At 33.7% G+C, this 13,986-nt stretch overlaps 1 protein-coding gene across 1 annotated transcript in view; it reads left to right on the top strand.

Moving 5' to 3' along the window:
- The window catches only part of LOC117241075, a 237,934-nt gene extending 226,100 nt beyond the window's left edge, over positions 1–11,834 (top strand). Inside the window, exons 30-31 of the mRNA XM_033507059.1 lie at positions 9,596–9,675; positions 10,372–11,834. Coding sequence (XP_033362950.1) covers positions 9,596–9,675; positions 10,372–10,540 — 249 coding nt within the window. The 3' untranslated portion in view covers positions 10,541–11,834. The remainder of the gene's footprint in view (positions 1–9,595; positions 9,676–10,371) is intronic.
- Positions 11,835–13,986: the final 2,152 nt, after the last annotated feature.

Raw genomic sequence — 13,986 nt, 5'->3', positions numbered from 1 at the left:
ATGTTAGAGTTATTGGCTGTACCTCACAGTTGAATCCCATAGTTCCATACAGATTCTAGAATGGCTTTGTATAATATCATTTTGCTTTCTAGATTTACTTTCGAACTCTTACCTATGAGCCAGTAGAACTATCTTACTCTATCTTTCAAAGAGGCACTTCCTGGGAAGAAAAAGACTTAACAGGGGGAAAGGCTTGGCTTGACGATTGAAGATATTCAAATATTTCGGTTTCGCGCGAAGTGGATTTGAGAGGAAATGATTTGCTAGATAGCTAGATAAGAAGCGAATAGGTTGGCCTTGTCTATGGGAACAACCTTGCCCAATTACCATAAAGAGAGTGAAGGGGAGGAATTACCTGCTACGGTTTGTTGAGTTTCTTCGCAGCTTTCCAGAGAGAGTAGTTCGTAATATATTGTGGGAGTCAGGTTCTTCAAATATTTTTGAAAACATTTATTTCTGAACTTTCGTAGAAATTTTCTGACTTTTCTGGTTGCGTTGTTTACTTTCCGCTTGGGTATGTGCTATTTTGCCATAATCTTCGTAGCTTCCTTTTATCTTCTATTTCTTTCTTTATAGCGTCTGGATACTCGTGCTGGGTTATATACTCTAGCTTTTGAATAGAAGAACGAGCTGCATTTATTATGTTGTTCGCCAGATACTCGACTGTTGCATCTATATCTTCTTCCATTTTTAGTGGTACTAACGTTGATGTTGAAATGTTGAAAGATTCTCTAAAGTGAGACTAGCTAGTTAATTAATATGGATAGCAGGTAGAATTTCAGTAAATGTAGAGCAGACTGTTGCATAAACCGGTAAGTGATCTGAAGACAAATCTAGGGAAGAATTAAGTTTAATATACCTTGGAGATAGATTTGGTTATGAAGAAGTCCAGTAATTCGGGTAACTTGTTTGCGTCCGTAGGCCAGTACGTGTATCAATGTAATTTAATTTATTTCATAAAATACTTTCGTATAGTGATCTACATTGGAGTGATGTTTCTACTATTCCAGTGAATATGTTTAGTATTAAAACCACCCCTGCTATAAACCTGTAAACCACACTTTTAAAAAAATGATCAAAATCCTCTTTTAATAGAATGTACTTCGAAAGACATATATAGCAGATATTGTAAACGGACTAAGCCAATTTTGAATCATAATGTTAGTTGCTTGGAGGTGAACCTTTTTTTAGTTCGTAGTTCTTAATATTGGATTTTATAATAATATCTGATCTGCCATGTGCCCTGCCACTGGCGAGTTGAGTGTGATAGGTATTGTAATCATTGACTTTAAAGTAATCATTGTTTATAAAACGAGTTTCAGAAATAAGCATTATGTCCATTTTTTGACATAAATGATAACCGGTATTATCTATTTATAATATAGACGGGCAAGTTTTCTTCGCCAATTAATCATCACTTTTGCTTTGATATCACCGAACGAGATGATGTTAGCATACAGTAAATTAGGAAAACAAAGTTTGGGTGACCGCGGGTTAAGAACGGAACGCGCAAATGGAAAGAGTTTGCAAATGAGTTTGATAACCCGTTTTCTTTTTGTACTTTTGTTTATTTTATGCGTTCATTAAGAAACTACATAAAATTACGACAGATATACTTATAACGTAAGATAATTAACGGAAAAGTATTGTTTGATTAAGAAATAAAATAATTAATTATATTATACAAGGAAAAAGATGTTTGTAGAATATAAAACACTTATTAATAAATAATAATTTCAAATGTATGATAGATACATTAGACAGTCGCAAGCAAGTAATAAATATTTGTTGACACAAATATTTTAATAAGAATACAATGTTAAGAGAAATCGTAATATTAACATTATTCGCTCACTTACTATTACTGCTTTCTGAATTTTCATACTTTGTTTTGCAATTTGTGTTTCGGTCAGACTTATTAAATGTACTACAGGTTATCATAATAAATTTTTAAATTGTAGCTCATCTTCTATTGTCATTCTAGTACAGGTGTAGCCAATGCACCCATTTTGTTACGTTATTTTATTTATGGTTTAACCCAACATTTTGTTTTTCTTAAGCTATTTTGTTCTGATTAAGTTTGCAACATTGCAGCGATTGCAGTATACGTCTGCTTATCCGTTTTATTTAAAGGTAGTATGTAATTAATCAAATTGAACGAAATTCGTCAGAGAGCTATACACATGAAAGTCAAAAGGATACATTTCTGAGAATACTTTCTGGCAGTTTCTCTCATGTCATTTCTCAAAAGCAGAAAATTTTTGATGTACTTGCATACGGACACACAACTTCAGAGTACTCTCGCAACTATCACAAGAAATATTCAAATAATCTTGTACCCTTGAAGTACACATGTATAAAGAATCTGGAACTTAGAATAGTGTCCGAAGCTCTACAAAAAGTACCTACTTTGTTTCCTGGAAATGCGCACGTTGCGGGAACTAATGATAAAAGATCAACTAACTTCGCAACTGCCTGATGCACAGGTTTCCCATTTTGATAGGTAAATAACGGTGTGCAAGTGAGAGGCTCGATTAGGCAAGCGAGAAATCAGCAAGAGATTCAGACTAGAGTCATACAATCGTTGATATGACTGGCGCTACGTTGCAAATTACGGACGTTGCAACGATACGTTGTTAACGTCACGTAACAGTAACGTAACATATCGGTCGGTGACGCATAGTATAAACGGTCTCATTCAAAATGCATGTTTCACTGTTCTGTCGAGTCGATACCGGACCGTGCTGTATAGTGTAAATTGATCTTAAAATCAGTCACACGAGCTATGCTCGTAAAATAACAATACACTTCGTCATTTTAATGCCCAAGTGACCCCAGCCTCAAATGTGCGCATAAGAAGCTCAAATAGCTAGAAGTTCAAGTGTGTAAGCGAAATAGAAGTGTAGTCCAGCGAAAATTACACTTTATTGCAAGAGCTGAAGCGAGTAGCGTTAGCATTTTGCACTTAACAGCGTGCAATTTGGTTACTTTACATTTGCAATAGCGAGATTTTACGCTTGTGAAAATTGTATCATTACTGTTCGACCGTTCGCGGAGAGACGCGGTCGCGGTAGGTCGCGCCAACGAGAGTCCTAAATTCTCGTTACGATACGATGATCGACGCCGCGAATCAATCGATCCCCTATTTCGGTTAGAATAACAGAGGTGGTTGAACTGATGATAACACAGAGTTAACAGGTTAAAATATTCCTAATATTATTCCAACAATTTTTAAGATTTTAGTATTTACGCGTGGTGCTTGTAGATGTGTGTCTCAGGGAAATGTAAATAACAAGCGAAAATGATGACTGATCAATGTACGGAAAACCATTCAAAAATGTATTTGTTCAACGGATAAAAAAGCAGTGAAGTTGGGTGACGATGTTGTTGCGGAGGAAAGCTATTGATTGGTGTGTTTAGCGCGCGGGACCATCGGATTCGTTCATGGCAATTTTGGATAGGAAAGTGAGGGCAACGGTCATTCCTGCTAATTGAATAAGTAAAAAGCTGGTGTGTAAGGTCAGTCACCAGCATAGCCGACACATTCACTGCTTTGTTCGCCGCTTGGCAATGTGTTCAAATCTTTTCATTACCAGCTACTGATCTTTTTATCTTTGTTCCGCACTTTATGAATTTAAATAATCATTCATAATTGTATATCCAAAACTGCAAGGAATGTTTTCGAAAATCTGTTCTGACGACAACACGTCTACAACAATCGAACAATTAAATTCTTTGATATCATGGCTGAATTCAATCTTAGATAATAGAAATAAAATATAAATAATATTTTTTTTTTATTTATTTGTTGAAATTACAATCAATTCTCGCGTTGAGAATTTTCAGTAATTTTTCTGGCGTGGCGCAGTGACATGGCTGTTTATTTACAATAAGTTAATACTTATTATAGATAGGTATAATTTATAAGTATTATAAGTAAGTGCATATGCTTAATTTGGATAATTAAATGAATCTAACGTTTAGGTCTAGCGGGTAGTGCCTCTTCAGCCTGCGAATCTGGTCCGTCGTATCGAGTAATCCAGTGATTAGGGGGTTTCGGTGTTTGTTGATTCTTTTGCTATATCTGTCGCTATATTTTGCTATTTCCTCTTTGACGGTGGGTATCTTGAGGTCGCGGTGTATTGTTTCATTGGTTACATACCAAGGTGCGTCAATTAGGGATCTTAGCGTTTTCGATTGAAAGCGTTGGAGTATTTCAATGTTGGAGTTACTTGCTGTTCCCCATAGTTGGATTCCGTAGGTCCAGACAGATTTTATTACGGTCTTGTAGAGGGTAATTTTATTTTGTATGTTTAGTTTGGAGCGTCGGCCCGTGAGCCAATAGAGTTTTTTTAGTTTGTCCTTTAGTTGCTTCGTTTTATCTGAGATGTGTGTCTTCCACGTTAGTCTCCTGTCCAGGGGCATGCCCAGGTATCGGACTGTGTCCCTGCTAGGAACTGTTGCATTGTTGATGGTGACCTGGGGGCAGGTTTGTTTTCGGATCGTGAAGGTTACATGTGAGGATTTCTTTTCGTTGACTTTGAAGCCCCATTTGTGAAACCACTTTTCCATGGAGTCGAGACTTCGCTGGAGAGTGGATGAGGCTATTACCGGGTCTGCGTGGGTAGCTAATAGCGCTGTGTCGTCTGCAAATGTCGCTATTGTTATATCGTTTGATATAGGTAGGTCGGCAGTGTAGATGGAGTACAGTAGGGGTCCGAGGACACTACCTTGGGGTATGCCGGCTTCTATTGGGAATGTTGCGGAAGTGGCGTCTAGGCATTTAACCATGAATTGTCTATTGATATAAATAATATGAATTGCAATTATGTTAGTTTTGTTACCCAAACCTACGGCCGGCGGTCTCACAATGGCCGGATTTAAAAGACAAATCAACATTAATGGTAATCATTTTAAATATGCATTTGTGTACGGCATTGTAATACGAAGGATCCGTAGAATACACAAGTTCGCCCCATCTTTATGTATATGTATCACATATAAGCATAAAATAAGAGTTAGGTGCGCGATAGCTTTTTTAATTTTGTCCGCCCACTGCAAAATGATCTTCAATCAATACTAACGCATACGTTGCTGCGGACTATAGGCAGAATTTACTCTAGTGTTATGCGTTGTTATATATTGGCGAATATCTCGGAAACTAAAACATGTGTAGACATGTGTAGATTACATGTGTAGAAAAAAGCTGTTTGAGACCATGCTCTACACAACATATAAAAAAATCATGGGAATTCAAGACGGCGTCAGCTTTTTAAATAGCTTTTAATATCATGCAGGGTGTCCAGCTCCAGGAATTAAAAGATTTAAGGGGCGATTTTTGAAGCTAAAATAGAACGAGAATTATGAATAAAAAATATTGTGTTTGCGGCTTTCTTTATTAACAATAAAAAATTGGCTGGAATATTCCTACACGCGAGCAAACCTCCCTACACGAATGAAAGTAGGGCAGCTCGAGCATCGAGGAGCACAGTGATCCTCGGCTCGAACGACATATGAATAGCAGCTTATCTCATACAAGTCGCAGAGAAAAAAACTATGCCATTCGGAGAGCAAAACGATCTTGTGCGATATTTTGTAAAAAAAATCGTAGATTTAAGATTAAACCTGCTTACTTCATTATGAAACGCACAACAACATGCAGACAACCACCTTATGGAATTTCCGAATAGATGTGATCCGAATTAATATTTCCCCTAATCCCTATCTCCATAAATAATTAATAAACAAAAGCATATAGTAAGAATATTTATATATATATTACATTATTATATTCTATATATTATATATACTATATTATTATATTATATACAATATACTATATAATGAGGTGCTACTGAATGTGTTTGTACACGGTTTTGCATGAACCATATGCAATTTCCATACAAATGTAACTAAAAAATGGTCATTGCCCATTATAATATTCACATACATACGTATGAAATAAGAAATGAAGAAACAAAAGGAGCTACAAAAAACTTATTAACTAAGACATTGTTTTAAGGAATAAAGTATATAAATATAACAAAATAATAAAATAATATAAATTAATATACAGTCAAATGAGAAATTACACTTATCGCATTGAATAAATAGTTCTCGCTTTCATTGCCGAAATGATACTAGTCTTGCAAGATTATTCTAATCGTTTTTAAACACATCTGGTGAGCAACCTGTTGATTTTCTCAATAGCCATACCCATGCATTTAAAAAGGAGATCCTCAGATATTCTGACTGTTAATTTCTGTTCCTGATTAATTTCGAGTTATACAAAGGAAACGATAGCATTAACGAACGTTATCGTAAATTTTTCTTTTAGAAAGTTAATTGTAGTTTTAGTATAAATCAAAGTTATTCCTTCATGTAGATTCTTTTAGACCTTTTTACTTTTTGAACTTTTTCATTATTAATCATGTTTGCAGAAAAACTGGCTATATACACATTTACTGTAATATAGAACGACTACTACTTCTGTTACGATTTTTCTGTGGATATTCACGGACGACACATTCGCAGGGCGTGTGTGAACCTTATATAAATATTGTTAGTATGTGCTTTTGTTTATTAATTATTTATGAAGGGAGAGGATTGAAGGAATTTATTGGATTCTGATGAGTAGGCAGATTTAACGTTTAATCTACCATTTTTCTTACAAAATATCGTCTCCGAATGCGATAGTGTTTCTCTCTGTGATTTGTACGAAGTAAGTTGAGTATTGTTGTCTGTGTGTCGTTCGGTTTGAGGATTATTGCACTCCCCGGTGCTCGAGCTGTCGTACTCTCTCTCTTATTCGTGTAGGGAGGGTTGCTCGCGCACAGGAATATTACAGCCGATTTTCTATTGTTAAGAAAAAAAGTCGAAAGCGCAATTTTTCTTAATTTTTGTCTTATTTTGTCTTTAAAATTCGTGCTTTAGATTTTTTTTACTGTGACCGAATTTGTAAAATTGTGAAATGTAATTTCTTATAAATCGAATTCTACTTATACAGAAGTTGCTAATATAACCGTATCCATCACAGTAGTCGTCGTTGTTGTCTATCGAATAGCTGATGATACAATAACGATATCAGCATTAGTATCTATAGAGTGTCTCACGTTAAATAAGTTATTGCAACTTCGGTTGCTTGGAGGATGTTTTATATGCTATTTACTTATTTCTTAAGGTGATTAAATAATCAATTACCGGCCGGCTGTTTTAATACTACCGGATTAATACTACTATTCTCACCCATCCCAGCTTTGAAACTAACGTTGAGTGACAGAATATTTTTGTGTGTGTAAACTCAAAACTCAAAAACTCAAAAACTAAGTCCGGGTGCTGGTTATATCGTTAAATGTTATATGTTATATATGGTATATAACTCTCAACTCAAATATCGATCTTACGACTAATTTTGTACGGTGGCGTGTGAGAGTACGAGGTTCGAGATAATCCTAACCGAGTTGAGGTGAGACTTTTGGCCATGCTCTTTCATTTGCGAAAGGCTCTTAGGACGATGGAGTAGAACAACTGCTCGCTTCACAGTTTTCAACATGCGCCGATCATTTTCTTGGAAGTATTCCTTTCGTCCAACATCTAAGTGAAATATTACATTTCCTTGGGTTTTGCACTTCCGCTCTCGATTCAGCTCGGCCATCGCTTAAGTCATTCTCTCGATATCCACCTATTGCAACGTAGGTGGAACATCCTATAGATACTGAAGCCGATATCGTTATTCTATCCCCGGTTATTCAATAAGCAGAATTCAGTGGATGGTACTAGAATTTTTCTATTAATATCTCAGAAACCAATAAATACCTGAAGCTAAAATTTTATGTTTGGGGTTCATCTCCATCCTCCACTCATATCAAATTTCATCATCGGTACCTTTTGGAACTACAGCTGCAATGTTCACGAGTGTGCGACGCTTTTACTCGAAATATAAAGCCGTCGAATTTTTTGCATAGACTCACCTCTGTAAAGTAGCAAGTATATTGTATGTAAATGCCGGTATCTTGACTTTAGAGTCTTCCAATGTCAGAAAATCTGTTATTTATTAAATATAATTAGAAATCAGTATCAGTAGAAATGACTATAAATCAGCCTCGAAAATTTGGATTAATTAATAACTTTTGTTTATTATACATATTATACATGTATTATACAAATTACATGTTATTGATGATATACTTCATTAGTGTATAACTCCTAATATATATGTATATGTCACATTACCACAAAAGCATATCACAAAAATAGCAAAATAGCTACAATATAAACAAATAAAGCAAACTCTAGTAAATATAACCATATTAAATTTACGCTACGAAAACGGAAACCACCAAATACGCAATTGAATGGCACGCACATAACACAAACAAGGAAAGTTAAATACTAGGACTCCACTTAGCACACAACTTACATGGAAGCGACATACTAAATCAATTATAGACAAAATACGGATAAAAAGAAGACAGATGTACTGGCGAAACTATAAACTCAGCATGGAAAATAAACAAAAAATTTACAAAACGATAATAAAACCAATTTGCACATACGGAATACCATTATGGGGGACAGCAGCAATGAGCCACATAGACAAACTAGAGTCGCTACAATCGAAGATACTCAGAATGAAGAAATTGGCAGGTACACAGTAAAATACAAGGAAAGAATCGCAACATATCTAAACCAGTTGGCTGTCGAAGAGAGCAAAATTCTCATAAAAAGAAGATTAAAGAGAAAACACCCCACTGACCTAAAGAAGTAAAATAGACAAACTCGAAGATGATATCTCGCTGGGGGTAGCCATCCACACGTTATTTAGCGATAAAGCTAGAAAAATTTACCGAATATCCAGCTGGACAAATTGTAAAGTACAAATTAAATAATAAAAATAAAAAAATATATGTATATAGTGGAAGGCAAACGATTTATCCTGAAAGTACTATCGAAATTTAAAAAATGAAATATTAGAATCTCTTTGCAAAGTATGTAGTTCAATTTTTAAGTTAACTGCCATTGGATTATGAATCAAGTGATTAGCCGCAATAATTCATTGGCTATTAGTGACATTTGTAGTATTCCAAGTTTATTTTAAACATATAAACATTTTATACTACTGCATTTTGCAAATAAATTTTCTTTGTGTAGACGGCAGCTTGGTTTGAGAGATAGGAATTGGGGAGAACGTAATCGTCGACGATCTGTATAGCTCACAATTAATTGGGGAAAAACCTGCCATACACACAAAACGCGCGCATACACACGCGCGCACGCACGCACGTACACTAAATAAAAGACGAATACAAATAAAAGTAAAGGCGTGAGACACGACTGCACACGTGGACCAAGTGCAATACCTATAACTGAGTTTAGTAAATGGGTTTCTTTGTTTATACCAAACCAGTTCTATGTAAAGACTGTACCCTTCTTTCTTGAAATAAATGCATTTTCAAGGAAAAATAGGGAAACACCCGCCCAGCAAGCGGATTATCGCGGTTCGAATCCCGATTTCTATCTATATTTAATTTGATTTTATCTCAATTTTTCACTTTCATATTGTTTTAATATACCTTTTCTTTGTTGCAATTTCTAGCCACGGATGGGCGGTAACAAATTATATGTTTCACAACTTAACGAAGCATTACATATCGACACCCATTCTGAACCAATACCGTAAGTTTCTTTAAAAAATTCCAAATAAATTTAAATCTCCATGTTCAAAAAGTTACTCGTTTTAATCGGCAAAAATATTTAGGAAGAAAATTTGTTTTTAAACAAAATTACTTCGCTGTTAACATCACCCTATTATTGAAAAAATTCAAGTTGTACATATTATTTACTTGATATTTCAAAATATATTTCAGTTCTCAGTATTATTAGATAAACTTCTATATCAAACAAAAACAAAAATAACAAATAAGAAACTCCAGTTCTGATGTCAATAAGATTGTGTATTCTGATCTTTTCCTTCACATTTGACAGTAGAGTTACAAATTGCATTTGTCTTTTATACAACCTTCGTCTTAATACCTCAAACATATCGTGTTTTTTAGTTTCGTGTATGATATATTTCATCGTGTATGATAATATGTAGATATTCCATATCTGTTTCTTTAAATGTTGATAAGACATCTCTTAAATTCGAAATGGCAATAAACATAATCGTATTAAACAGACATTTAATCTATCTATTAAAAACTATGACGAGTACTATATTTTGTGTGCTTTATGTATTTTATATGCAATTTGTGCATTTTAGTCTAATTTTTAAATTTCGCATAAATACATAAAAATTTATAGTCTACTTATCAAATAGACTTCTATTTGATGGAATTAGTAAATATTCAGTATTTCCAAATATCTTTTCAGATACCGAGCTCTCTACAATTACAAACCACAGAACGAAGATGAGCTCGATTTAAAGGAAGGTGATACGGTGTATGTGATGGAGAAATGTGACGATGGTTGGTATGTTGGTTCCAGTCAAAGGACTGGTTACTTTGGCACATTTCCCGGAAATTACGTGGAACGATTGTGAGAAATGACAACAAGCGATATCGAACCGCCGTCGTTTACCTTTTACCAAAGCACTAAAAAATCGAATCGTTAATAATAATAAGTTTTAAACGTTAACGATAAAGTTCAACGATACTCTTGTCACTACGGTCTTTTGCTATTCGTAAATTTTCAATGCTAACGGAAACGTAATATATAAGATAAAAAAGAAAGAATCAAGAATGAACGCATAAATATATACAAAAAAAAAAGACATGAGCTGATCGAAACTTTATCGTCGGATTCACGAAAAATTCATGGAAAATGAAATCTAAACTTAAGGCCTCATAACATATATGTAGTGTATAATAATATTTAGTAATTTACTATACAACATTCATAAGAAGTGAGTGCGTCAGGACGACGTTACGAGAACATCGAAGTAGAAAATGAACATGATAAGATTGGGAATGTTTTATCCGTGTATCTTTATCTAGATCCACGAGTTATCAAGCCGGATCTGTTCGTGTGAACGAAATAATGTATAAATAACATGCAACTTTTCACAAACCCAAATACATCGAATCCACTGTTCGTTAAAACGGGATCATTGCGAAGGTTATACTTGACAGGTCGACACGAGGAGTTTTTATCAAGCCTATGTAACTTCTGTGTAATTATAAAACAAGATCCTCCTATCGGGAGGACTATCTGGTTTCAGTAACGAACGTAATTATTCGTATTAGCCGTTTAACTGATCAAGCGACAATCGTATTGTATAGTTTCTATCTACTTACAGAGAGATGTTTGAGATCAAATATCTACTGTAATGTAGAAAAGATATCTTGTGTAAAAAAAAATATATATATATATATATATGTATTAAATTGAATATAGTTCCCGGATATTAATTCTCAACTGGTACAGTTGGATTGTAGCCAATTTACAGTTTCAGTTGGATCATTTCATCATAGAGTACTCTATTTCAATACACTGAGATCGTTTACAGAGTTTTTATGATATAAGATATAGGACACAAATTAAAATAAAATACCTTAATTCTTTCAAAATATAGTTGTCTAGAAAATAATCATCAAGATTTCTCGTATTTCTCAGATATAGAGAAATATTTATTTTTAGTTTATAAAATTTCAGTAAATTCTAATAATTACTTTATCAAGCTTTCTTGTGTTTCTGACGTCAAATTTAATTTTTTAAACTTCAGTATAACTTCAGTATAACTTTAAGTAAACTTCAGTATAATTATATCGTCAAAATTTTGTGTACTCCTGATATCGAATATAAAAGATATATATTCCTTACAGCTTTTCAAAATTTCCAAAAAAAGTTTTTAATAATTACGTTATATATGATAATATATATATATAATTGACAACTTTCTGCATTGCTTGTATTTTTCTTATATTACATTTTCAAAGAATTAAAATTAAGTGATCTACGCATGTTTTAAATCTACCCTCAACTATTACAGTAATATATCATTCAAAGACATCAGTTATGAATTGTGTAATCCTTTTTGCACTTTTTCATATAATGGAATTTTTAAAATAGATTATACACTGATAACAGATCACAAATTAAAGTGAAAAAAGATTAAGGAAAATTCGACAATGTAAAAATAAATATGAATTGCCGCTTGGTCAAAAACATTCTGGAAAGCGACGTTGATGCTTCAAAGTTTATTGGATTACGACATTAAACATGAAATTAAACCGAAAGATTCTATTTTACCTCCGTTATACTTTTAGTTATACACCATTTTCTGTGACACGTAATTAAACAAGATGACTACGGTGAGCAAAGAATTTCCACTAAACTTTGCTAACGGCAAATTAAATTTGCGATGTTAAAGAGTCTCTGGAACAACGCAATACTATCACGGCAAAGTTTTTTTATGTTAAAAATGTTTAAAACTTTATCTATGAAATTTTTACTACAAAATTTTCATTGCGAAATTTTCACTTCTAATCTACTTCACGTCAAATCTACCCTATCAAATTGCATAAAATATTACTAATTATATAAATTTTATAAATTATACAAATTACAACATACATAAATTCTGTTCTGCGACTGTAAATCACGAAAGAAAAGATATTCACCGCCGAAAAGGAGACTAAAAATTTGCAATTTTAGCGGAAGATTTTCGCATCATTTCAGAAATGATATAAACGAACGGAGAACCCGCTAAGTTCATTATAGTAAATTTACAGCCAAAAATAATGTTCGCTGCCACAAAAAATATTTTACATCGGTTTGGTAAATCCGTTAAAATGCAAATATCTCTTTGCCGTTAGTGAAATTACGAATTTTTAGCCTATATTTTAAAACGGTTTTGAAACTAACCAAAGATAAACGTTTTGAGTAATTTGATCTCGACCCAAGTACATAAGTAAAGTTTATGACGAACCTAGTGCGAGGTTTGTCTTGCTTCGACGACGTGTTCACGATGCGAAGCGTAACAGCCAGTTTAGACGATACGGTATTTTGATCGATTTCTTGATTTTACTTTCTTTGTTTATCTATTTCACAGTATGGATATGAATACGTTTTCTGCCATGTTTCGATATTACAGTGGTCAGAGAAAAAGGAGCATCAGAAGATATTGGATACATCCTGTTGTGAAAGATAGGTATCAATTGGATTCCTATCAGATTCTCATGTTTCTATTAAGTACAGAAGAAATGAAATTTTCGTATGTCAATATCTATAACTATGAGAGCATATCTATAACTAGCATCAATTACGAATAGAAAGTTATGGCATGGTTAAGGACAGTTTTTAATTGTTATTATTGTATACAATCATTATATACATTATACATATTATATATAACCTAATTTTTAAAATTGCATAAAACACTACATTAAACATTACACTAAACACTAATTTTTGTTAACCCTCTGCTTGCATTAACCCTCTGCTTGCAGTATGGTTTTTCCAGTCCCAGACGAAACTGTCAATCTTTGTGGTTGCTGCATCTAAAAAAGCTTGCAACTACAAGGTCTTGACTATGCAAACACTGTTTACTTCATTCGATTCAGTTTTGAATATCATGAGGGTAAAATGAGCATTGTACTTTCAGTGAACCATATTGCCATCCACATCAGTCTTTTGCTAAGTGAATCTTCTTAAATGCGTAATTTTTTTTTATTTTGTTACATATATCAATTTCTTGGTGACCACCTTTTTCTTTTATTTAAGATGTTTATTAAACTCAAGATACAAATTTTTTAAATATCTTTTGGTGTTCACAATAAACGGTGAATTTTTGTAGTGGTTTTTTAGGCAAAAGTACCGATACGCGACGGTACGACGTAGCCATGTTATAATATGTGTCGGCGCTTTACATTTTTCGTGTTTAATATGATTATTAGGTTTAAGCCGCTGGGAGAGCGGAGCTTCTGTGTGATTTTGTTTTTGTTTGTTTTTTCTGTCCTGAAAACTTGGTTGCAAAACAGGACGCTT

This window comes from Bombus vosnesenskii, unplaced genomic scaffold, assembly GCF_011952255.1.
Source record: "Bombus vosnesenskii isolate JDL3184/JDL3185 unplaced genomic scaffold, Bvos_JDL3184-5_v1.1 scf7180000015241, whole genome shotgun sequence".
NCBI classification, from domain to species: Eukaryota; Metazoa; Arthropoda; class Insecta; order Hymenoptera; family Apidae; genus Bombus; species Bombus vosnesenskii.
Note: the sequence above shows the minus strand (reverse complement) of the source record. Positions and strands in the feature narration are given on the sequence as shown.